This window comes from Heterocephalus glaber, unplaced genomic scaffold (genome assembly GCF_053883595.1).
Source record: "Heterocephalus glaber isolate CG9 unplaced genomic scaffold, H.glaber_assembly_v1.0 deba00001463, whole genome shotgun sequence".
In the NCBI taxonomy this organism is placed as follows: Eukaryota; Metazoa; Chordata; class Mammalia; order Rodentia; family Bathyergidae; genus Heterocephalus; species Heterocephalus glaber.
The window spans coordinates 12,692,594-12,719,146 of record NW_028258310.1 but is presented as its reverse complement, the minus strand read 5'-3'; the positions used below and the strand labels follow the sequence as shown (position 1 = coordinate 12,719,146).

The 26,553-nt window shown below is 39.8% G+C and overlaps 1 protein-coding gene across 4 annotated transcripts in view; it reads right to left on the bottom strand.

Moving 5' to 3' along the window:
* Positions 1 to 26,553, bottom strand: part of Jakmip2 (janus kinase and microtubule interacting protein 2) — a 197,678-nt gene that overhangs the window by 34,851 nt on the left and 136,274 nt on the right. For 2 of the 4 annotated variants that reach the window (XM_013075748.3, XM_004854361.3), the window contains exons 3-12: positions 17,398 to 17,895; positions 13,649 to 13,858; positions 11,799 to 11,897; positions 7,629 to 7,775; positions 6,846 to 6,986; positions 4,900 to 4,956; positions 3,764 to 3,883; positions 2,639 to 2,767; positions 2,309 to 2,392; positions 1,562 to 1,624 (exon numbers count right to left, since the gene is read on the bottom strand). In XM_013075748.3, coding sequence (XP_012931202.1) covers positions 1,562 to 1,624; positions 2,309 to 2,392; positions 2,639 to 2,767; positions 3,764 to 3,883; positions 4,900 to 4,956; positions 6,846 to 6,986; positions 7,629 to 7,775; positions 11,799 to 11,897; positions 13,649 to 13,858; positions 17,398 to 17,895 — 1,548 coding nt within the window. The remainder of the gene's footprint in view (positions 1 to 1,561; positions 1,625 to 2,308; positions 2,393 to 2,638; positions 2,768 to 3,763; positions 3,884 to 4,899; positions 4,957 to 6,845; positions 6,987 to 7,628; positions 7,776 to 11,798; positions 11,898 to 13,648; positions 13,859 to 17,397; positions 17,896 to 26,553) is intronic. The other 2 variants (XM_013075749.3, XM_004854362.3) reach the window with 1 other exon arrangement.

The following is a 26,553-nucleotide window of genomic DNA, read 5'->3' as shown; positions in this document are numbered from 1 at the left end:
CAGTAGCTGTGCAAATGGGTATTATGCACAGTAACTATTTAACATTTTGAATTTAGAAATACAAATGGAGATGCTTTTCTCAAATTTATAGGATGAATTTTACTTCCCCAAAAGTAAATATTTAAAGTAAAATGTTTAACTTTAGTGTCACTTTTGCTTTCAATTGACTCTTAAGAGGCCAAAGCTCAAAAATTTCCCTTTTGAACCAAAACAATCAGATAGAAGACCTACTGGAAATCATTTCTCATTAAAAAGAAATGTAATAACATTTTTTACCAGACATCTCTAAAGTTGATAGGAAAACAAAGAGGATAAACAGTGAAAAGTTATGTGACATTAATTAATGCAATTGACTCAATATTTTTTACACTAGATATTTGTGGTGTAGTGAACTTTCCTAAGATTTTAGAACCTGATGAAAATTCTAAAAGAGACTCTACCTTCTAGAATCCTGTATTAGATCGGTGAGGCGCTATTTGAGAAGACTGCTGCTTCTAGGGGTTTCAATTCATGGACAGGGACCAAGGGCAACGATGTTTCTTTATAGGGAACTATAATCTTCCTGAGAGCTCCAGTTCTCAATTTTGGATACTCACCCACCCTCTGTACCTCAGCTTTGTCTCACACTACTCAGGGAGTAAGACAGGAAGTCAACCCTGTTAGGCTAGAGGGGAAGGAAGCCAAGCAAACCTGTCCCTTCTTTCTCTTGCTGACGATGGCACTGTGGCTGATTTTCATTACTTGTCAAGCATAGAAAACACTGGCAGAAATAACTCCAAGATAATTTGGACTACCCTATAGAATCGATTCCATTATTCAAATGGGCTTTCAAGCTCTCTTTCCATCAAGGATATTATATGATGATTTTGTTATCTTCTGCTGGACTTGTAGAAGTTACAAACCAAAGGAAAAGTCACCTGAACCTAACATGTTCTCTGTTATATTTAGGCACGATACCAAAAGCCTATGTCTAGATAATCAAAACTGATTGTATCTATTGGGCCTAAACTATGCTTTTCCATCTTGGTTTGTTGATTAATTTTCTGGACTGGCTGTTCTGTGCTTTAGATACATCTAAAAGAAATTTGTTTAAAAATAATAAAAACAGCTGTGCTTAGAAAAAAGATTAAAGTGAGAATATAATCTGTGCTACATTGCAACATGGTCTTAGCATCATATTCTTTCACTTTCTTGCACAAAATAATGCTTGTACTTTTTTTTTTGTAGGTGAACAACCACACAGGATGTGTGCATGTGTAAATATATATATATATATATGTGTGTACAGTACATATATATATGGGTAACAAATCAGTGGGTTTCGGGGATCACATCCGTTCATGTCTGCACAAGGCGCAGCGCTGAGCCATGCACACGTGCCACTTAATCGATGATGATGGTGGTGACAGGAATGCGGTTGAGCACTCAGCAAAGGACAGAGCAGCACCGGAAAAGCCTCCCCTTCCCTGGCCCCTGTGCCACTCCTGAGAGCACCCCCTGCTGCTCCTGGATCGCTCAGCGTTTTCTCCTCTGCCCCACTAGGGTGTTGTGCACAACATACCTTTTCTAAAAGCTCCTGGTTTCTCTTAATGAAAAGTTGTTTATCTTCTACCCAGTGTGAATCCTGTTTGACAAAGAATATTGTGCAGTCAGCATTTCAGAGTGGCACGAAAGAGCATGTGTCCTCAATCCGCTTGGCCAGAGCTCTCTTCTTTCCAGCGATTTGTTTGTCTGCCAAGGACTGATAAATGACACCCACCCCTGCCAGCAACTTCTTTGAAACTTATGGGGCCAAAGTTGCCAGAAAGACTTCATCCCTTTCCATTATCACTCACTACCTGTACCTTCTGAATCTGAATAATCCAGGACCAGCCTTCTGGGGACTCAGAAGTGACCACACAGGCAAAAAGTGAAAAGGGTCAGAATGCACACAGGCTAGATACATATGAATGGAAAACATTAAAATGCAGAACCATAAATGTAGCATAGAGGCAAAGGGTGCAGCTGGGGTGGGGTGTGGTCCTTTGTCTTGGCAGTTTGTGACAACTCAAGGCTATTTGTATGGGCTCCTTGTCCTCTGGCGTTCTCTCTCTCATCCAGCTTCATTCCTGTCGTGTCTGAGCTTGCACTCAGGCCAGCAAAACACCAAGGACAGAAAGAGAGAGTTGAATACTCTGTTTGAGAGGTTTGAGAGGGCTGCTGTGGAGCGCCAAGCTGTGTCCTGGATGCCACCCGTGCACAGCATGGGCAAGAGGATGGTCAGGTTGAAGGTGTGTGTCTGTAGAAGAGCTAGCAGCCAAGTGCCTACCTGCCCCTTCTGAGCCAGTGTTGCTTCCAGGTCTTCAATTTTGGCTTTATACCTTAGCACCTCTGCTTGCAGCTGTTCTTGAGCCTGACAAAATCAAAATTCCAGAACTCAACAAGTAAAACAGCCCTTCAGTATCTTTCTTTCTCTCACGTTCTTTGGCTAGTACTCAACAAGTGAGAGAAAAAAAAATTTCTATGACAAAAGTATCTTCCTAACAGATGTTGTGATCTGAATTCTTGCTTAAGGCTCCCTGTGGCTCCCTTTATCACCAGGTTAATAGTTGAGCTCTTTAGCAAATCCACAGCTCTCTCTCTGCTGCTGTGCACCGACCTTGGCTTCTCGTTCAGCATCGATGATGCCTCCAGTCTGCTCTTGCAGGAGGGCGTATGCTCTTTGGAGGGCCTGGTATTCTTTCGTTAATTGTCTAAATCGTAGCTCAGATTCTTCAGCTGCTAAACTCTTTTAAAAAAAGCCAAATAATTATTAGTTATGTTTAGTACTGTGTTTAATGTGAATAGTAACATTTGACCACTCCTTCCCTCCCCTTTTTATTGGTATATGTTTGTGATACATAATAAATACATTCATTCTGGGGAATTGGTACATATACCTATTGTAACTTGATCCCAGAGAAAGTTAAGATTTATTTGATTTATCATTTTGTTTGGCTTTATTTTTAATTCTAAAGTGTATTTATGGACACAAATACTGTAATACTTTCAATATACACATTACAGAAATATGGAAGAGGTTATTTTAATAGAAGAATCATTTACTTATGTATACTTTTCTAATTATTACCTATTTGGATGTCAGCCAATTTTAGATCCAAGTGAGAAGTCATAAGCAGATTTTGTATCTAAATTCGGGAAAATGATACTAAACATTTTACTTTCATTTCTTTCAATGTACCTATATCCATAACTTATTTTTAGCTTTAGGACACAGTATATTTATAGTGTTAGGTTATAACACAATCATCAGGGAATTTTTAAAAAATTCAGTTTGAGAGTTTTTCTTCCTAAATCCTAAGTCAGGAATTATGTGTTTGCAACTTGCAATTTTCACTGTAATTGAAGCCCCTAGGTTATTCTGATGAAGGTGGACCAGCGGGCCCACTTTGCTGAACATAGACTGTATCCAGGAAACATTCTGAGCTTTCCTTTGCTTTACATGTTCCTTTGATAAAGAATTTTGGAGAGTATATTCTGTTTTGAAAGAAGTCTTCAAGCTATAGAGCTGAACTGTAGAGAAGTGTTTAGGTCACATGGCATAGGTGTTACTATTTTTTGAGAGGTGACAAAGTCAACTGTGGTCACAGACATGGTCACTGTTATGAGACCACTTTGTACTGGTCATGAAGGAGATGAATAGTGTAGTGCTTTTTTTCTCCCTTAAAGGAGGGATATATTTGGTGGCACTATCACGTAAGACCAGAGAATTGGGAAAGCTTACCTCATCCAAGTCATCATCAGGGGTCGCTGGTGTTCGGTCTGTTCTAAATGAGGCCATGGATGATGTCTCTGAATCCATGGAGTCTTCATCATAGCCAATGAATGGGTCCAAAACAGGCCTCTAAATGGAGGGAAGGTATATATTTACTGCACAATCGGAAGTGGAGAAAGTTTACATACCAGAATGCTGCTAACTGACATACATGGAGATGGGCATAGAAAACATAGATTCCTTAATGTTTCTTGATAAAATAAAAATACTAGGCATTGGGCCAGGGATTTAGCTCAGCAGTTTTGCAGCCAGCTGCTCAAGTGCAAGGATCCGAGTTCAATCTCCGGTACCAAAAAAAAAAAAAAATACTAGGCATGAACACAGTAATACTAAAAATGTGTATCCAAAACTATTTCACTTCTGGTTTATGTAAAGAAAATTAATTAATATTTGGTCATTCTTATAAAACATTATAGTTTCTTTTATATTCAATTATATATCATGATGAGTTCATTAGTCTTACTCTCTTTAGTATTTAAAATGTACTCAAAGGACTTTGAAAATCCAGCCATCTATGTGAAAGTTATGATCAAATCTTAAATCTTGTCTTTCAATTCCACATCCCAATCAAATGATGTACTTGGTAAGAACAAATACCAGAAGCAAACAAAGAGATGGACAAAGAATGCTTTTGTGGATTTTCAGAGGATTTAAAGACATTAGTGGATTGAAGGTGCCATTATCAATATTATTGTCCAAGTTAATAAAAAATATGCTACTCAGTTATAGGGTGGGGATCCGATTATAATGTTATTCAATGACAGACATCAACTCATGTGTATTTCTCTCATGCTCTTGGAGTGTAACTCTTCAATTTGTCAGATATGCCTTTCTACACCAAACCTAGAGCTTCTCCATTCAAAGAAAACCATATTAAAGCAAACCCTTTCAGGTGAAAATCCATAACACAGTCATTTTCAGACTCAGAGAAATGTCAAAAGATTTTCTTCTAGTAAGTGGAGCTCATCGTTTGCTGTCATTTAGAAACATCTGATTCATCACGTATTTGCAGGATGATTCCTCGGCAAGGCTCACCTCTCTGGCTATTTGTGGAGAATGCTATGATACCTTAGCTTTCTCATTACCTTAATTGGCTTGGAACTTCTTCTATGCTTTCTCCTGCGGATGAGCTTTTCTCGGTCCTGGAAAAAATAGAAGGAATTTCGAGATTTAGAGTTGGTACAAATTTATCTATATTTTTTCCTTTCAAAGGCAAGTTGTTTTTTCCTTGAGTCATTACATGTTTCTATTTAAAATGAGATTGTTGTTTTGTTTTGGGTGTGATTCTCAAAGATTTTTCAGAGTAAGGGTATTGTACTTTTCCTGATAGTTTATGTGGTCCTAAGAGTTTCACAAGCAGAGCTTCACTGTATCCCTAATACCAGAATCTTGCATTTTGTATTTGAAAATCAAGTAGCTTCAAAATTAGTTATTTATACTCCTCTAAAGCACAGCTCTTTGGTTTTCTCAAGTCTAAAATTACTTTGAAATTTACCTTTAAAAAATCATTAGAAATACAGCCTTTTTCTTTTCATTACATCATTGTAAAACATAAAAAGCTTAACTGCTGACTAATAGAACACGGGATCCTGTAGGCCCTGAAAATGGAACAGGGAATATCTGGTTGGCTGAAGCTGCCTAGTATTTCTATTCTTTTCCTCTGCCCCTCTTCCTTCCTCTCTCCCTCTTCTTCACTTCCTTCCAAAAATAATGTGGAAAACACAATAATACATAGAAGTAATGATCGATTTCTTTATTTATTCTTTCAGGAAAAGGAGATATCCTGAGAATTTGGGACACTCCATGTATTTAGTGCACACATTTAAACTAGATGGTATAAATGTTTCTCTGATCGTCTGATCAACATTCCTAAGCAGCTCAACATTGTATAAATTTACAGTTTGATTTCAGGATGTTCAAAGCTCGATATATTTCTGGACTAGTGGGCATGTGAGATTTATGAGTTATTAAGATGTGAAAGTGTGAAAGTGAAGTGAAGGACCCAGGGATTCAGCCCACATGTGAAAAGCAATCTGATTTAAGCCAGTGGCATTTAGGCTTTTTGGGTTTTTTGGATTTATAAGTAAAAGTATTGTGGTCATATAACTAAGACTTTTAGAATTTATGCACTATATACTTACCTTACGCTGGTAATCCAGTGTATGCATTACAACATATACTCAACATAGACATTTTTTTAAAAAATGAGTGATAAATAATTTCAAATGAATGTTACAATCTTTCCTTCTCAACAGCAGTGGATCATCTTAATCATGTGCTTGGGAGGCTTGCTTGAACCTCCTCCCCTGCCCCCACTCCAATGCTTCCTCAAGTTTGCAGGTCTTGGCTTGGTCATCAATGGGGAGGGACCAAAGACGATAAACCCAGAATAAAGGCAGAGAGGCAAAGAAGAAAATCCAAAGGCCTCTAAAGATCTCAGTCCTCCAGATGCTGGCCAGTCCTCAGTTGCTAGAAGCACACACCTCAGTCAAATGCAAACAGGAGCAGTAACTATTCCAACTGTTCAGCAGGAATTGGAGTAACTGCCAGAAAGGCTAAACTGGAATTCCAGCTTTGTCACTTGATTATGGTGCTATTTATCAAGAAATAATTAAACTGGATCTATGTGCTAGACACTGATTAGATTTGGGAAATAAGAGGTACACAATGCTGCTATTGTAGGCAAAATATTTACTCTCTGAGACACAGGTCCTAATAATGGAAAGCAGTTATAAGATACACATACCCTACATACTTACATAATAACAGATTTGAAATTTCCTTTAATGTGCTTTGCAGTCTTTAGTGCTGTTACCAATTAGTTGAAAAAGGATCATAAATGAAAAAGTATAGAGTAGTTAAATAATATAAAACATTCCTGGAAGAGCCTTTTGAAGATAATTACATACTACACTTAGGAACTTGGGCCTCTGGGGTTAACCCAAAATTATTAAATGCCTCTACTGTATGTTGGTTTGTTGGCTACCTGTGCTTGGGAGAGCTTAGAGCTTACACATGAATCATGACCTACCCTTGTGAGTTCATCAATAATGTTCTGTTGCTCAATGACCTGAAGTTTTAGAAACTCTGTCTCTTGTTCCTCATTAGCTTGGTCGAGGTCATTCAGAGATTTTAATTTTTTCAAAGGTGGGTGGGATGTTATTTTTTCTCTCTGAAATGGAAAAGAGGTAAGTATAGGAGGAAGTTTTAAAAACCACAAATTTCAGTCACTCATATTTATAGAAAGTGTATGAGATTCCAGCTAAATGTGGAGATTGCTCAGGCAATTTTATGCAGACCAACTAAAACACTGAAGTACATTTTATCTACTATAAAATGTGGACATCATTGAGGATTTTCTGAGGATCTTTATACCTGTCTGTTCAGGAGTAAATTAGTATGTCACTTTTCCACACATAATACAAGTGATGTTATCTATCTCCCAACTATCATACAAGTTCTCACAAGACAAGGTATGCTGTCTATGCAGAGTTATAAATCATATATTGGTGAAAAACTTGCAAAGAAGTTTCTGTCGCTTAGGAGGCACACTGACGCCTTGCTTCTCCATTTCCAAGCTTTTGGAGAATGTGCACATTCCTGGAAGCACACCTACAGTTCTGCAATTTTAGAAACTCCATAATATTTAAAGGCAGTAACCTTATCTTGCTTTCTTCCTTAAAGCCTCCTTGCTTACATAAGAGAAAATCCAAATAGCATTGTATTTTAAAACTAAGTGGAGAAAAACAGTAAGGCAGGCTACTGGAGTAATACAAAAGAAGGAAGCTAATTTTGCAGAGTCTGTAATACCCACCATTTCTGAATTTTCCTTGGTAACAGCTTTTAGTTTCTCTTCCATGCGCTGTAAAGACACCATTAGTTCATCATTTCTCTTGGCGAGGCACTTGTTCCTTTCCAGGAGAGGTTTACATTGTTTTTCAGTTTCCCGCACACGTTTTAACTGGAAAGAAATAAATCAGGATTTGTTTCTTGTATTTGGGGGGATTTAGGGGCCGAGGGAGTCAACTGGTGAGAGGGAAAGCACTCATCTGCTTCACTGTTTGTCTCAGGACTATTAACGTTCTCATCCTCCATTTAACTGATTGCTTTGTTTTCAGTTTTATTTCATGGTTTTTCATCCTAGCCTTCATCTCCTGTATCACTCTATTACCTTATAGCAGGTGCTGCAGAGATAGTGCTGTTGGAAATGGTCAGGAGGAGTAAGAGTTCTCTCTACTCCCTATTTCTCCTCCTACCTCAGTTGCCCTACCACGCTCAGCCCCATTCCTGAACCTGGAATGAACTCTCATTGGCTCAGAGAGATTAAAGCCATGAGCTTGTCTAAATGGCACAATCACTTGAATGATAACCTGGACCCCAACCTGAGCCTCCTTATCTCACAAGCCTGTCTTTCCCCTCAGAGTAATTGTTGAAATCTCTTGATTCATACTAAGTCTCTTTTTTATTACGGAAGTTTTATTGAACAACAACAACAAAAATAAAACCACGTAATTTTGAAATGGTATTGATATTTGTGCTTAAGAATACTATACCAAAACAAAAAATACTGTACCTAATTTTTATGAGGCCTAGGCAAAGTATGATTGCATTGTTAACTAAAAGGGACCACACATTCTTGTTTGCTCACTTTTCAACTAAGGCAAGGTTTTTCAACTTCAGTACTTTTGACATTTTGGCCAGGTATCTACAATATGTACAGATACTTTGCTGTGTATTATGGGATGTTTAGCAATATTCCTGCCCCTCTGCCAATTAGATGCCGATAACACTCTGCAAGCTGTGACAACCAAAATGTCTCTAGACATTGCCCACATTTTCTCTGGTTTAGAACCAGTGGTGTAAATTTATGAATGTTATCTTGAGGTAACTTTAAACAGCCTCCCAAAACTCTTGCTTAAGTGATATTTTTATGGATAATCTATCTGTATATAGTGGGTTTTCATATTAAAGTTTTCATGACTAGTTTACTCTTTTCACACTAACGATTCTGAATGAGGATGTATATTGAAGGAGCTACTAAAGCAAGGAAAGTGGAAGAGTGTATCAGAAATATCTAAGATGTTTTTCAAAGCACTCCCTACTGTAATTGGCAATCTATGATTGGTGTTGCAGTAAGAGAGCTAGCTACTTAGGAACACCTGAAAAAATCTCCCTTTGTAACCCTAAGCAGCACTCCCCCAACTCTGTCCCTGTCTCAATTCGAAAACATACATTTTATATGAAAGGCCAAAATTGGATTTATTTTCATAAATAATCTGACATAATGCTCAGTTTTTAAGCATCAGTTCCTGAATCATTATTTTAATCTTTATCTCCTTTTTTGAGGTCAATAACATGTTTTAAATATTTAAATTTCATTAGTGTGTATTATTCTCAGAAAATGCAGATACCCAAAAAGAAAAAGAGCTATAATTCTAACATAACATACATCAATAATCACAGTCCCACAGTACCAAACAAAAGGTTCTTTTTGAAAGATACACTTTAAATAGAACAGAGAAAGATGGAAAGTTAAAAGGATTTCTATGCATCCATATATACATATTAGTGTACACATTAGTCTTTACATATATATATATATATTCATGCAAACACTAAAAGAAAAAATCTGATATAATTATTATGGCTTGTGTTTAGATTCCCCCGCCCCCCAACCCTTGTGTTTTCATGGAGCTGGCTGAATCTAGAGTATGTGATTAATCACGGTAGGATGAGGCCTGAGGGCACTAGGATTAAGGGTGTTAGTGCTGCCCACCCTAAGTAGTCTGAATAAGATAAAAGAAGCAGAAAGACATTCTTTAAGATCCCTTGTTGCTTTTGCTACCTTTTGCATGCCTTGTTATTTCTCCTCTGTGATGCCTGTTTGCCCTTCCTGCCTTGGAGCCAGCCAATTATGGACTAAAACTTCTACAAACTGTGAGATAAATAAACCCCTTCCCCTTTGAGTATCAGGTATTTTTTCTCAACAACAAGAGAAAAGTAACTAACACAATAGTTTAACTAATAACAGAGACTTTAAGTCACTAAGTCCTAGAGAACCTTGGGTTTGATCCCCAGTACTACACACACACACACACACACATACTAAAGAGAAGAAAACATTTCATAATGATTAAAGGGTTAGTATGCCCAAAACATACAACCAATATTAATTTTTATGGTTGTGGTAGAATGATTTCAAATAAATGTAAAGCAAAGTTGACAGAACTAGGAAATACGGACAAATCTGTGGGGAGATCAAGCAGATAAAAGCATTAGTAAAGAAAGTTTTAAATAAGACTTCAACTTGAATCAAACTATAGTAATTATAGAGAATATGTTCTTTTCATGTGAATATGAAACCCTTCTAAAATTGATCATATGATCTAAACTGATCATATGCTGGGTCTGCAAAGCAAATGTCAATATACCCCAGAGGGATGAAATAATATGAAGTATATTCTTTGACTATGGTGGAATTAAGGGAGAAATTAATCCTGAAGTGATAATGCAAAAGTCTCCAAATGACTAGAAATTTCCTCATACACTTCCAGGTAAACACAGATCAAAGAAGAAACTGTATGACATTAGAAGAGATTTGGAATGAAATGCAGTACCTCATGACACATCAAAAATTTCAGGAGAAGGCTAAAACCAGACCTAGAGGGGCTGTTTTGGCCTAAAAAAGCATGTTTGAAAAAAGGTGTGGAAATAACTCCTTTATATGAAGAAGCCCATTGAAAATATAAAAATATAGGTCAGAGACAAGGATATTTTAAATACTCCACAAATGATGCTTAAAAGTCCTAATATTAATAAGAAAAATAAAGACAGCACAATAGGAAATGAGCAAAAGGCTAAGCACAAATCTTAAAGGATATCCAAAAGGCCAGCAGCTCTTTGAAAGGTTATACAACCCCATTAGCAAAGATAAAAATAAAAATATTTTTCATAACCACCAAAATAGTTAAAACTAACACTGTTTTTTTTTTTTTTTGCCTACTGGCAAAGATGTAGAGAAACTGCAACTCTCACACATGGTAAGAATTTAAATTGTTGTAACAACTTTAAGAAACTGTAATAACTACCCAAACTACATGTTCTTTATGATGCCGTAATTCCACTTTGTATATTCCCAACAGAAATGAACTTTTTTTCACCAAAACTTTTTACTGGCACCATTCCTTTTTGTTTTGTTTTGTTTTTCTTTCTTTTATTAGTATACGTTTGTAATACATAATGTTTATGTTACTTTTGGGGAATTGGAACATGTATATAATAATCTTAAATTTTTTCATCTCCTTTTCCTCCCCTCCCTTCCTCATCATCTCTTGACCCCTTCCTCTTTGAGAAAGAACCATCTCCCTACTTTCTGCTATCCATCTTTTATTTTGCTTTTTATTTATATTTTGAATTTCTCACATAAGAGAAATTTTGTGATATTTTAGTTTGTGTGTCTGATTTATTTCACTTAATATTATGGTCACAGGGTCCATCCGTTTTCCTAAAAACAGCTTTAAAATGTTTAAAAACACAAATGTCCTTTAATGATAGAATAAATAAATGTTTTGTGTGATAGTAATTGAATACTATGAAGTACTAGAAATGGATGAGTCCTACACACAACACAATAGATGAACCTCACAAACACAATGCTGAAGAAAAGACCTCAAGAGTAAATATTGTATGATTCCACGTACAAAGAATTTTTAAAAAACAGTTATAGACAGGTAGAAGTTATACCATGGTTATCTTTAGAAGAATGGTGAAAGGAAGGGGCCCCAAGAAGGGAAGGATCTAAGACTCCATAACTTCCCATTTATTCATTTGGATGGTGTTTATGTGGGTGTGCCACTTTGTGAATATTTATTGAACCTGCATCCACTTTTCTCTATTATGTTGTACTCCTGTAACACAATTTACACTTTTATAACTTATACTTCTATAGCATTAGACTTAACAAAATATTCTGAGTTCTACTCACCAATTCATTTCGTTCATCTCCAAGCAGGGTATTCCTGTCCTCTAATTTTCTTATAGTGGCATTCAATTCAGCTATTCTTTTTTGATTTCTTCGCAAATCCTATATATGAAAATTAAAATAGGTATCTCTTCAATAATACCTTTTACAAAGTTTTTGAATGTCACTTATAAAAGTAATAGGCTAAGTTTTCTTTATCTAGTTCATGAAGTGACAGTAAAATGTTCAGAGAAGAGTAAATATTTACCCTTTTCTAACACCAATATTTATCACTTGGGTTGAAGATGAATTTCATGTGGCAGGTGTTCCCTGGAGCCCAGATTCATTGCTGTGGGAGTGGCAGAGGTTGGGTCAGCTCATCAGAGCTGTGTGTTGTGAGACCAAGGTCATGTTGTGATTGCATGAGGTTCAAGAAGCATCTCTTTGGTCATGGCTGGACTTCGCTTCCCACAGCTTTGACAGCTCCTGCTATTACACTTAGCCACAGAGGGGACAGATTAGGAGATAGGGATGGATTTGGAAATTCCTGCATACTTCTAGAGAGTGAGGTCCTAGTAAAAGGAGGTATATTACCTCCATGCATAAAGGAATAGTTTGTGGGGTAGTCTACACTAAAAGGTTTTGCCCAATGCAACTGGGTTCTCTGCTGGCAGAATTACCATCAATCACTTTACACATACACATGGTTTACTTCTGTTCTAGAGTCCATAGGACTGTTATTATCATTATGATATGCTTGCAGTCTATCACCATTTTTCACTGTGATGGTGCTGTTCAGTTGACAGAACAGTTTCACATGCATTATACCCCTAGTTTCATAATATCCTAGCAGATTTAGCAGAACAAGTAAAATTCAGGGAGGTCATAATTCATGCAAGAGCACGTGACTAATATCAATGGGTCAATAACTAATATGGATCGAATGTTAACTATGTGCCAGGTGCTGTAGTCAAGTATCACATACATGTCATCTATTTTGGTGCTTAGACTAACCTGATAGGGTACCCTGAGCACGAGTTTGCCTAAGGTTACACAGTTAATGGCAGATGCAGAATTTGAACCAGAGTCTGACTCTAAAGCCCTTTCTTTGGAGAATTAATGTTACACTGTAGGTAAAAGCAAAAGAACTAAAATTTATATATGCCACATCCTAGATCAGTATACTTCCTACCATCTACCGGGATATATATATCCTGAAAACCAATTCATACATTATTACTTTGTTCTAAGTAGTACCTTGGAACTCTTCTTGGTTCCTAAATAATACATTGTCATTCTGTTCTTAGCAGCTAAATAATTTGAAAGGTATAAAATGTGATAGTCAGCTAAATGTAAGCTGATTTCTCTTGTTGCACTTCTGAAAATAATTTTTCATATAAAATGATGAAAATGCAGGGAAATAAGTGGCAAGTTCAATCAGACTAGAAGCTTTCACAGGAAGACTATAAAAGAGTTAGTCTTTTATACAGGTATACATTTTGACCTTTGTAGATGAAAACTGCCTTTACCAATTTCTCACCCGAGGGAAAATTACCAGTTTTGCCAAAAGGCAAGCCTTTTCATTTAATTCATGATTTTTGTAGTAGACTTAAGTTTGAATAGGTATCACCTGGTTAGAAAAATTCTATGAGGGAATTAGAGATTTGTAATTTTCATATGATCTGTTAATGCAGCGCTGACTTTGTTGACTACAGTTTTAAAAAACCCTATTCCCAAGGTACTAGCTGGTTTTATAGTAGGGCATAGAATTGATCTCTCTGTAGTGTACAGGAAAAGAGCTTAAGTGAAAAGTAAAACTTAGGAAGTAAATAAAAGATGGCTTCTGCCCCCATCACCAACACGAGTGGACTCACGGGACTGCTGCAGTGTTCAGAGCCATCTCCAGCCCTTCCTGGGATCTCTCGCTTCGGACTGCTCATGTTACACTCGGCCTCCTTCGCTAAGAAGAGCTGCTCATCCAGAGCCTCTTTCTGCAGTTGGAGCTTCTGTACATAGCCTGTCTGGGTCTCCAGCTCCTTCTCCAGGGAAAAAATGATTCTGTCCTTGGCTTTGATTTCATCCATCTGAATAAATGAGACCCAGAGTGTTTTATTTAACAGTGTTGCAAAAAATGCATTTTTACAATGGTATGAGTTTAACTTCATCTGATTGATACAGAAAAAAATAATCATGACTATGGCAAGTATATTGAACTCATCAATAAGAGGGGGCAACTTTGTGTAATAAAGGGTTACTCTAGGTTAATTGAATGGCAAAGAGAGTGATTTTTGTCTCTGTAGTGTATCCTCTATGGATGTTTTCATTCAATTTGACATGACCCGAGTCAGATAGATATGGAAAGGAGAGGCTAATTTAAAATGGGTGATTAGTACTAATAAAGACAGATACTGAATATTACACTACAATGTATCCCAGGACAGTTTTTTTGTTACCTCTTCTTTGGGGGAAATGAGCATTTGGGTTTATTCCAAATAACAATTGCTATTATTATCTGTTCATTTACAACTGGATAAATACAGACTTCCCATTTGCCTAATGATTTTCTAAGCCTAAGATGTTTGTATTCAGCTGGTGAATTTGGAGGAAAGTCCTTTGACTGGTCCGTGTTACTTATGTCTTTCCATTCCTGTCTAGATTTCAGAGCAGCCAGTTCTTAACAACCACTTTATCATTGTTGTCAGAAAATCATAGTTGGGATTAGAAGAGGGATGGAAAATATCTGGAAGTACTAGGTACTGTTTTTCCTCCTACATCTTCGGGATACATTTATTGATCCAGACACTCAATTGTGCTTAGTCTGGCATGGCCTCAAAAGTCTTTCTCAACTAAGTGGCACAGATATTTTATTCCAATTGATCAAAGTTTCATTGGTCTGAAATGTTTTTGCTTTTCCTGAATGAGGGCTAATGAAGTGAATATCTATAAACAATTTTTGAAGATTGTGTAGCCACTGGTTAAAAGCTTTCTTCTCATTTCATTATATTTTATGTGTATATTCAAAACAGATAAAGAAAGGCATTCAGTGCAAACATTATGCTGTTTTTCTTTTTCTAAAAATGTTTCTTGTATTTAGCCAATCACTTTGTATGAATCTATTTTTGCTGCACTCTTTAGTTTGGTGGGGTTGGGGAGAAATGCATTTGGGAAAAAAAATTATACTACACTGTCACATATTTCCTATACATAAATGATTGTGAACTACTGACTTCAAGTCACATGATTAAATTTTAGGTCGATTTGAGGAGGGGATTGGGCTAAGTCTGCATGATCCTTAATATTCTTGATGATTCAATGTGAAATCAAATGCTCTTCTATTAATTTGGAAGAAACATATCATCTTTGGTTTCTATCTCTTTGTGGAGGACTGAGTGTTATTCACAGCTGAGCAACACATTTACTTGTCAGACTTGTCCTGTACAGTGTTTTTAAGATAGCTGTAGATCTGCATATTTCTAGTTGATTTTAATGCACTTTACCTAACTGAACTTGCTGGGAAATCATTCCATTACTGTCCATATAATAATTTTCATCATCATCATAATAGAAATTTATCCATTTTTTTAAAATAGTGGAAGCAGTGTAATCTGAACTTCACACATCTTACTCTATAGTAATCCTATCAGTAATCTCTGTTTCATCATTTTACATATGATGACTGAGAACCTGGAAGGCTAAACATTTCATTACAATTGTCTGGGTTGGTAAGTGGTGAAATCTGATTCTCTCAGACACTTTGCTACACTGGCTCCAAGATTATCCATATTCTCCCAGCATTTCCCCAAGTGGTTATCCATGGAATATCTAGCAATTAATATTGAGAAGACTATTGCACTGTGGTAAAGAGCATACATTCTGACTTAGATTCTAGGGATTAAACAAAAAGCTCTAATTCTTAGACAGGAAGGAGTATACACCAGTATTCTCTAGGAAATTTTCTAGACAAAGAGCTCCTACTTCTTTCTCTTCCATTTCCAAGGATGGAGCTGGATGTGGAGACAGGATGCATAGAAAAAAAAGGAAAAATGAAAAAGTGTGCATGTATCTTATTGAAGCAGTTTCTCATGTTATTCCATTTGCACCCAATGTTTGAACCTCTTACTCTTCAGGTGGTTTAGATTTCATATAGTTATTAAGAGGGATCTCACATCTACTTCAGTGATGTGATAGTAAAAGGAAGTCATGAGAAAATATACAGATCAACAAGTAGATACACTCATAGATTTCACACTGCAAATCATTAACAAACAAAAAATTTAATGCGAAGCCGTTTTTAAAAATGCACCAACCCGCCAACTCCAAAATTCAAGGGGTCTTGATTCTTTCTTCAGTAGCCCTTTTTTCAAAAACCAAAAGCAGGGCAGAGACCAATACTTCTGCACTGGGTTTGGTCTTTATTGTCAAACAATGCAGTAGAATAAGTGTGAGATTTAAAAGATACAGAAAGTTTGGCAACAGCATTTATGGTTACACTGTTTTATAGTACAAAGAAAATCACATATGTATAGCTTTTAAAAATGTTCTGTGGTAACTTTTTAACTTAAAATTGAAATCCTAGAAATATAATTCAAAAAACATAATTTAATTAAGATTCTTAGAAAATAATTGTATAGAATTGGCAGACAAAAGAAAGTGAAGTTTTTCCTTAAAAATACAATGTTTAGGGCCGGGGATTTAGCTCAGTGGTTTCGCCGCCTGCCTCGCAAGTGCAAGGACCTGAGTTCGATCCCTGGTACCAAAAAATACAATGTTTAGAGGAGCATAAAATATATTCTAATAAGCAATGGTTAATTTAATTTGATATAACTAAGGTATAGCTAACCCTAAATATTCGAATGTAGATGAATATAAATGCTGCTTCTAAATAACCTAGAACACTGTAGCTTTTAGATTATACATTTGTTTTACATTTGAGCATGGTGAGAGACCTATGTGACTTTTGGTCATTCATATTAAAAAGAATGACCCAACTCTGTAGGGAGTGAGATGCGTCTTGAAAATTTTAAATAGTAAACAAGCTACTAAGGTATTACAGCCTATCAAAAAATTATAACGGTCCTTGTTTTTAACAGTCCTTATTCATTTTGAGGGAAAGATCTACTTAAAATGTGTAGGGATTTTATGGCTCTGGGTCTTGCTTTCAGTTACTTTTCCTGGAAAAAAAAGGCAGATGAATCACTCAGGATGTTTCCAGTGGCTTTTTAGACATCTTGAAAAGCATAGAATCATCCCCTATAAAGCCCTATGACATTTTACAAATGTCCACAAAATATGCTGACTTTGCAAGAGTTCATAATTTAGATTATTTTTATAGATACCTAAGAAAACAAGAGTTACTAAATAGACATTCTCCGGATACACAGAGATGGGAGAATCCAGCTATTACGAGGAGGGTGATTCAAATATCCCGCAATTCCAGTTTTGGCCTGGGCGTATATCTCTCTATCTACCTAACTAGCTATCTTGTATTTTTGGATCAAACACTAAAGAAAATATGGGCATTATTTAAAATCCAACAATAAAGGAACATGTGAAAAAGCAAATTCCATGGGGCTCTGGACCTGGAAAGAGCATGTTTCTGCCCTGGTCTGGTGCAATTACTAACCAGCCTCCGAATGTCCCGCTCAGACTCCCACTTGATCTTCGAGATGGCCTCTTGGTGGGACTGGTGCTCGCTCCTAAGGTCCCCAGCCTTGATTTTATCTGCCTGGATCATATTGCTCAGCGCCTCGTCCACTTGCTTCTTGGCCATTTTCAGGTCCGTAATTTCCTGTAAGAGCTTAAGACGCTCTGCGTCAAACAGTTTCCGGGCCTCCTCCCGGGCCTCGATGGTAAGCGCTGTCCTTACTTTGTCACTGCTGCCATCTCGGAGAGCACAGAGAGCAGACTTGAGCCTCTGGATCTCTCCGTCCCGCACCTTTACGGTCCTTGACATTTCTTGCTCGTGCTGCTTGATGAGATTCTCCCTCACAGCCTGCAGCTCTTTCATCTTCTCCTCATGCAGCTTGGCTTTGAGCTCTGTCACCAGGACGGTGTGCTTGCGCTGTTCCAGCTCACGAATTCTCTTTGCTTCTTGAGTCTTCTCTCTTTCAAGCTTGGTTACCTAAAAGAAAAGAAGCGAAAAGATAAAAGAGGTGAGCCTCAAAGAGAAGGTGCACTCCCAGGCAGGATCTTCAGCTTAGGTTGCTGTGATCGCTTAATTCCTCATTTCTTTTCAAGTGCCAGCCGCTGTGAGCTCAGAGGGAGGGGAACAGGATTTAAACCCAGTAATACACCTGAGACTATTTATATTACTTTGTTCAGACAAATATTTGATGTTCTGGAGCCTTAGTATTCGATGTGTGGTCTGCACACAAGTTTGTTAGAAATGTAGAATCTTGGGCTCCATCCCAGACTTATTGAAGCTGAGAGACAAAAGAAGTTAGGTAGATAGGGCCCAGGTCCTGGATGGTTAACCTGAAGTAAACTAAAAGTTGGGGTTTAAGTGAGTTAACATAACCAAGGGCCCAAATAATTGACTTAAGCAAACTATCAGGGCCTAATGGAATGCAAGAGACAAAGAAAAGGTCCCTAAACAAATAGGAGAAACCCTGGAGGAAGTGAAATGCAAAGAAAGCAGCTTAAGGGCCGGGGATCTAGCTCAGTGGTTCCCGCCGCCTGCCTCCCAAGCACAAGGACCAGAGTTCAATCCCTGGTACCAAAAAATAAAAAAGAGAGAGAGAGAAAGCAGCTTACTTTCCTGACATCAAAGACCTACCTGAAGCCAGGGGCATCCCTCCATCTGTCACATTCACCCATAGGAAAGGCTGTATAAAAAGCATCTAAGGTCTCCCCCTTATGAAAGCCCTCCCTGACAAGTGATGAGCTTCTTTTATTCTTTTTATTGAACACACACTCAGCGATTCCCCCACTGCTTTCTGCATGCTGTTTTGTCAATTTCAGTTGTCTTTGCCCCAAAACAAGGACTCAGATCACGGCACAGGAAGGAGCTGGTTTTGCTATGAATCACAATGTGCATTTTAACAAATCTGCAGGTAATTAGGAAGTACTGCTATAATGGGTTTCTCCTTGGTATAGAAGAGTTTAATGCAAAACTCATGGAGAGGTTCTTAGACCACACAACCCTAGCCAGGTCCAAAATAACAAATGTAGACATCTCTGGATAGCTCAAAATTTGTTATTGTGATCAGGCTAATAAACTAGTACCTAAAATGATATTATAAAATATCTCTCTCCCTTCTTTTTTTCTTCTGGAAGAGAATCTGCTGCTGCTAATGGGAAAGTGAAAAATATAGATATTTGGGGCCGGGGATTTAGCTCGGTGGTTCCGGCCCCTGCCTCGAAAGTGTAAGGTCTTGAGTTTGATCCCTGGTACCAAAAAAAAAAAGAAAAAAAGAAAAAAAGAAAAGATATTTGAACTTACCTTACTTAGTATTGCAACCTAGTTCCATTCCCAAATCTCCAAGGATGTCTCTTTGCATCCTTCCCTATCACTCCTATCACTCTAATTTGCTCTTCCAGAAGCCACTTTTCCAAATATTTCAATAAACTATTACTTCTAACCACATCACCTTTCAAGAATTCTGGTTGAAAAGAATGGTTTTGGTTGTATTTCCAGTGATAGATCTTGATGTAGGTTAACAACTGTACTATCTTAGTCTGGTTGGTCAGTCTGACTCAGTAGCTCTGGGTGGGGTTTTGGCATTAAACGCCTCTGAGTGGTCTTATTCTGTATCCTCTTTCTCCCACTTCATCTCTGCTGTCACACTCTGTCTTTATCTTCTCCCTCTATATCTTTTTCTGTCACAACACAAACACATACACACCCACACCCTTGATACTCAAAATAACTTGGAAATGGAGATGAAAATTTGGGAGCACCGTGAGTATTGTCCACTTCAGTGATACTGAATCTCTGCTGCTTGTCGAATTGGAAGATATTAGAAAATATTAGTCAAGCCTTTTGACCTAAAAAAATTTAAGATTCAAAGTCCATACTGAAATCATTTTGATTATAATATGAAATGTTTGAGATTTTTATTTACCTCAAAAAGTTATCTACCTTTAGCTATTACAGTATTTTCTAAGTCCTCATAACACTTTATGAGTATTCTATTTTAAAAGCCAAAACAATTCCTCTTACAATGGTTATTCTTTAAAATTTTTTTTAATAGTACATGTTTGCAGTATATTATATTTACATTCCTTGTGTGGAGCTGTACATGAACATAACAGAGCTTAATTCCTTTTTTCATCCCTTTTTGTTCCACTCCCTCCCTCCCTCCATCTTTGATCTCCTTCCTGCTTGAGAAAGATCTCTCTCCCTACTTCCTATTGTCTATGTTTTGTTTTGCTCTTTCATAATAATTTGGGTTTCTCATGTATGAGAAACCACTTGATCTTTAAGGTTGTGTGTCTGATTGATTTCTTTTAACATTATGGGCTCAAGGCACATCCATTTTCCTACAGATGACTCAGGTTTATTCTGAAAGAGCTCAAAGCACAAGAGGACTCAGTGTGCTAAGTAGCCAGGAATTTTCAAACAACTGTCCTTTGGTTCTCCTCCGGCTTAGCCCTGAGTCCCTTCCTGGACCTCTGTCCTCTTATATGTCCTATGCTATCTGTCTAGTGCAGTGGCTACCAGCCACACTGAGTCCTCTCAATATCCAAGTTGGAATTGAAGGTTTCTTTAAATGCAAAATACACTCTGAAATTTGAAGATGTACTGTGAGATAAAGGGTGTAAAATTTGGTAATCATTTTTATAATGATTACATGTTAAAGCTTTAATACTTGTAAACATTAGGTTGAATAAACTGTGATAGCCAACCCAACTCCATCTTATGCCTCAATGCCATTTTGTACCTGTGCTGGAACAAAGTGCTTGTACATGAACAAAGCACTCAAAAACCCCAAATCCTGCTTGGCAATAAACTTGCTACAGTTGCAGGATGTTTTGTAGCTCACTCAGTGTGTGTGAAACTTCCTTGTACCCTCTACTAACCTGGCATGATTCTGCTTCTGTAAGATTCTGCTTGCTCTCCCCTGAGCCCTCCCCAACTGAAAGCATGATTTAAAAGGAGAAATCAAATTGCTTCCCACTGCTGAGGAATCTTTCTGGGTGCTACCCCCCTCGGCCTCTGGCTATAATAAATGGCCATGAATCTGGCACAGAGTGTGGCATCTCTCTTGTCCGAACTCATGCATCACAACAGCTGGAGGCCCCAGCGAGATGGTCACAATGAGTGGACTGGCCTCGCTGTGATCCCTCCCATCTGTGGCAGCAAACTATAGGGAAGGCAATCCCTGAGATGTTCCAGGGCCCCTTAGTGTCACTGGGGACACTGAAGGGACTAAAGAGACACCTGAGACATCCTCCAAATTTTCTGAAGCCCATCTGGTCTGGTAAGGATCCTCCTGGTTCTGGTGAGGAACAGTAGTCCTTGACAAAGGTGTTCCTGGGCCCCTCCATAAGGTCAGGACGCTGACTGAGGTAGCCCCCTGGTCTGATCTGGTCTGGTCTGGCTGTAAGCCAGTCAATCTGGTAAATCCCAGGGATAGGGTTGGAATATCTTTAACCTCTGAATGATTCCTGTATGAATGAATGAATGAATGAATGACTGGCAATGGGCATTGCAAGCCATAGACTGTTCTGTCCGTGTCCCATGACAAAGGGGGGAATTCCCCCTTGGACTTAAGGGACTTGTTTGGGGTCATATTGTGGTTCCATGGACACATCTGAGAAAGGCCAAGTGGGTGCTCTAAAGCCTGGATGGTCCTTAAAGTGGCTGAGAGGCCTGAGGCCAGTCAACCAACTGAGTGGTTCCTCACACAGGGGAACAACCCCTCCCTTTGTCTGTCTGGACATCGTTCAAGGGTGCACCGCATAAACACTAAGGCTTTTCTCTGTCCAGACATCTTCTCCTTTTATTTGTTCTTTTTTTTTTTTTTGGTACTAGGGATTGAACTCAGGTCTTTGCGCTTTCGCAGGAGGTGGCGAAACCACTGAGTTAAATCCCCAGCCCCTCCTTTTATTTGTTCTTGCAGCTCTTATGCTTGGGTATCTCCTGCCTGCCCTAAGTCTCTCTGTCATGGGGTTGTCATCATCACAGCCTGTTACACCTCTGGTCTGCATGCTTAGAAATTTTTCCTCAGGATTTTCTGATGATTATGGAGTGAAATTGTCAGGGGACAAATTCTGTACTTTTTGTGAGCTTGAGTGGCCCTCTTTTGGTGTGGGCTGGCCCTCTGAGGGACCTCCCTGGACCCTGTCTTGGTTCAAGCAGTTTGGAAGGTTGTTACTGAGTCACCAGGACACTCCGATTAGTTCCCTTACATTGATTCCTGGTTTACTTGAGTGCAGCACCCTCCTCCATGGCTAACGGCTTGTGCTACAAAAGCCTATTCAAAGCTGCTTGTTTCCAAAAGCTGTTCTCCTCCTCATAGGTGAACTCCAGAGAGGCAGAACAAGTTCTGCAGCAGTCAGATGCTGAGGAAGTCCTCCCCCATCTGCCTCCGTATAATCCTGTTCACCCCTCTCCTGACCATCCTGACCCTGACTCCCTTATTTCTTCCTCTACTTCCCCTGCTACCTCTCCCCCCATAGGAGAGCACCTCTGATCCCAGCAGGAGGTCATCACCTCAGGAAGATGCAGTCCAGAGACTTTCTTGCCTTTGAGGGAGGCCCCTCCTTCCTGAGGGGAATCTGTCCATTTCTGGTATATGTTCCCTTTCCACTTCTGACCTCTAAAACTGGAAAACCCAGAATCCACCATTCTCTGAGAAGCTCCAGGTTTTGATTTCTCTGATAGAGTTGATCTGCAGGACTCATCTACCGACCTGGGATGACTGTCAATAATTGTTATTGACCCTGCTCACTGCTGAGGAATGGGACAGGATTAGGTTTGAAGCTAGAAAGCTCTTATGGGGGGGGGCACTCAGAAGAGGCCTACAGGGTTCCCCTCGGAGTAGCCTGAGGAGGATCCAAATTCCTCAGGGAAAAGGCAGGCTTTACTCACCTTTCACCAAAACTTGTTAAACGGGATTTGAGCAGCAGCTCAGAAACCCATAAATCTGTCAAAAACCACTGAAGTGACACAGGTACCAGAGGAGTCACCCAGTGCATTCCTGGAGAGACTCAGAAAAGTCTTCCGGGTTTACACCTGGTTCAACCCTTTTGCTCCAGAGAACAGTAGAGCTGTAAATTTGGCTTGTGTTACTCAGTCTGCACCTGATATTAGGAGAAAATTATAAAAATTGGAGGGATTCCCAGGAATAAACACATCTCAGCTGTTAGAAATAGCTCAAAAGATGTTTGACAATAAAGATTCAGAAAGACAAAAACTGGCCACAGCCATGGCTGAGTGGTCAGCAAAGAAACAAGCAAAGATCTTGGCAGCAGCCATCAGAGGGGACCCAATGGGACCCATCCCTGGGAAGCCCAAAGGGCAGATGCCTAGAAAGCCAGGAGGACATCCGCCATTGAGCAGAAATCAGTGTGCCTTTTGCAAGGAAGAAGGGCACTGGAAAAATGAAGGCCCCCACAGGCCCTCTGCCAAGGTACTACCTCTCCTGACATCCAGGGGAAAACAAGATTCAGATTAAGGAGGGAAAAGAAGATTCAGACTGTGCCCCTAAAGTATCGTACCTGGGATATGAAATCTCAGAAGGAAGAAGAGCCTTGTCCCAGGCCAGGAAAAGGGCCATCCTTCAGATATTCACACCAAAAAACAGGTACGAGAATTCCTAGGTGCAGCTGGATACCATTGCCTATGGATACCTGGGTTTGCTGAGATAGCGAGGCCCCTCCATTCTGCCATGGGAGGAAATCAACCCCTGGACTGGGGAACAGATGAAGTAGAAGTCTTCCAGAATCTGAAAAGAACTTTGGTATCAGCTCTGGCTCTGGCACTACCTGATGTTACTAAGCCTTTTTATCTATTCATCCATGAGGTAAGAGGGATTGCTAAGGGAATCCTAAAGCAGTCGTTGGGACCCTGGAAGCACCCTGTGGCTTATCTCTCTAAAAGATTAGATCCTGTGGCCTCAGGATGGCCTTCATGTCTTTCGGCAGTAGCTGCCACAGCTTTATTGGTCAAGGAGGCTGATAAGTTGACCCTTGGACAGGACCTAGTCCTAACTGCCCCTCATTCAGTAGAGGCTCTGCTCAGGGGGGCTACTAACAAATGGATGTCAAATGTCCACCTCACTCAGTATCAAAGCCTCTTGCTCAACAAGCCTCAAATAGTCTCAGCAGGACAGGTTCTCAATCGGGCTACACTGATGCCAGATAATGACCCAGACATCCCAGTTCACAACTGTGAGGAGGTGCTGGACCAGACCCAGGGGGGGCTATTGGACTTAATAGACACCCCCTTGGCTGAGGTAGATGCCACCCTCTTCACAGATGGAAGCAGCATGGTGGTAAGCTGTGTATGGAGGGCGGGAGCTACAGTAACTACAGTTGATCAAGTCATTTGGGCCAAGCGTCTGCTCGAGGGGACCTTGTCCCAAAAGGTAGAACTGATTGCCTTGGCCCAGGCCTTGAGATGGGGAAAGAAAAAGAAGACAAATGTGTACACTGACAGTAGGTATACCTTTGCTACTCTACATGTCCACCAAGCATCTACAAGGAGAGAGGGCTTCTGACAGCTGCAGGAAAGACTGTCAGAAACAAAGAAGAGATATTGTCTCTTCTAGAGGTGGTATGGCATCCCAAGAAGGTGGCTGTCATTCATGTTCAGGGTTACCAAAAGGACAATACACCCAATGGTAAGAGAAATCAACTTGCAGACCATGCTGCCAGAGAGGGAGCCCTGAGGCCAGCTGAACCCTTAGTCATTCTGCCTACCATGAGTCCTCCTCCCCCTTTGCTCCCAACTAGCCCTACTTACAGTGAAGAGGAAGATAAAGAAGCAAGCCAGCTGCAAGCAAAGAAAGATCCCCAAGGCTGGTGGAAATGTCCAGATGGTCTCATCTACCTCCCCCAGGCATCAGAATGACAGCTCATCCAGCAGCCCCATTCGGTCATGTACCTGGGGGGCTCCAAGATGGCTGGGCTTCTAGCTCCAAGATACTGCTTTACAAAGCTGCAAGAGCTGGCCTGCCAGGCCTCTGTTAGGTACCCAACCTATGTACAAGTAAGTCCCCACCAGGGCCCATCTGCACCTGTTGGGATCAAATCCTGGGGTAGGAATCCTGGAGAACACTGGGAAGTGGATTTCTCAGAGATCAAACCACCAGCAGGTGGCTATCGCTATCTCCTGGTTTTCATAGATACTTTCTCAGTATGGGTGGGAGACTGCCACTGTGGTGGCAAAGAAACTTCTTCAGGAATTAATTCCCAGATTTGGACTACCAGTGTCCATTGGATCTGACAATGGCCCCACCTTTGTAGCTTCTATAACTCAGTCAGTAGGGCATTGAGTATAAATTGGAAACTCCTCTGTGCCTACTTACTGCAAAGCTCAGGGTAAGTGGAAAGGATGAATCAGACTCTAAAATCTAGTCTGACTAAATCGATGTTGGAGACTGGTGAAGGGTGGGTCAGCTTGCTGCCTTTGGGTGTCCTTAGAGTTAGATACACCCCTTATAAAGCAGAGTTTACTCCTTATGAAATTACATTTGGAAAACCCCCTGCCCTGCTCCCCAAGGTTAAAAGTGAGGTACTTGAGGAATTTTCTAACCAGTCCCTGCTAAAGTACCGCCAGTCTCTCCGACAGGTACAGAACACTGTTCACTCTCAGGTACAAGCTACTCAGCCCCTGCCCAGCTCATTCCAGGTACTCAGCCCCTGCCACCCATTCCAGCCCAGGGATACTGTCTTCATCAAGGCCTTTCAGAGTGAAGGACTGTCTCCAGCCTGGAAGGGACCCTACACGGTCATCCTCACGACTCCCTCTGTTCTCAAGGTTGATGGAATTGCGATGTGGATTCACTATTTTCACATCAAACAGGCAAAACAGTGGACTACTGAGCTGGGACCTGATCCTTTAAAGCTAAGGCTAGTCTGATCGTGATTGTGACACTTGTCCTTATGTCCTTGGGCTGATGAGGCTGAACTCTGGGGAGATGCAATGAGGAGAGTTGCACTCCTTTCTCTTCACCACCTTCAGCTCATGAGAAATTCTAGGTAATGTCACTTTTGGTACCATCTGCACCCCAGCAACCTCTCAGGTTGCCTGAGGTCAATCTCTGTAAATTAGTTAGAAGAGATTGGGGAAGCTACTTCTATTAGTTCATAAACTTGGGAAGCCATGAGTTTTATGCATGTCCAGGGTTCAGTCTATTTGGACAGCAGGGTTGTGGGTCCCCAACTGACTTTTACTGCCCCAACTGGGGCTGTGTAAAGATTGTCTCCTATAGTGGGGGACCAAATGTCACTAATGATATCATAGTTTGGAAACATGGGCGCTGAGTCACAATTCTGATACAAAGGCCCCAGGACTCTAAATGGGCCACAGGATGGAACCAGAGCTTCTGCTTCTGGCTCCCTGGAGGACAAATTTCTGACCTGGGAAAATCATTACCTTTCAAACCCAGTTGCTAAGCCAAACACCGAGACAGCCAATAGAACTCTTAATGAAGGTAAAGGACCCCTTACTTGAGCTTCACCCTGTTATCCCTCCTTCTAAGCATCCGCTCATAGTTACCAATAGAGCAGACCCCCCACGTGTACTGCCTCCCTCCCTTTTCTCCACGTTGGGAGCCATCCACACTATGTTAAACCTGACTCAACCAGACCTGGCTCAGGACTGTTGGCT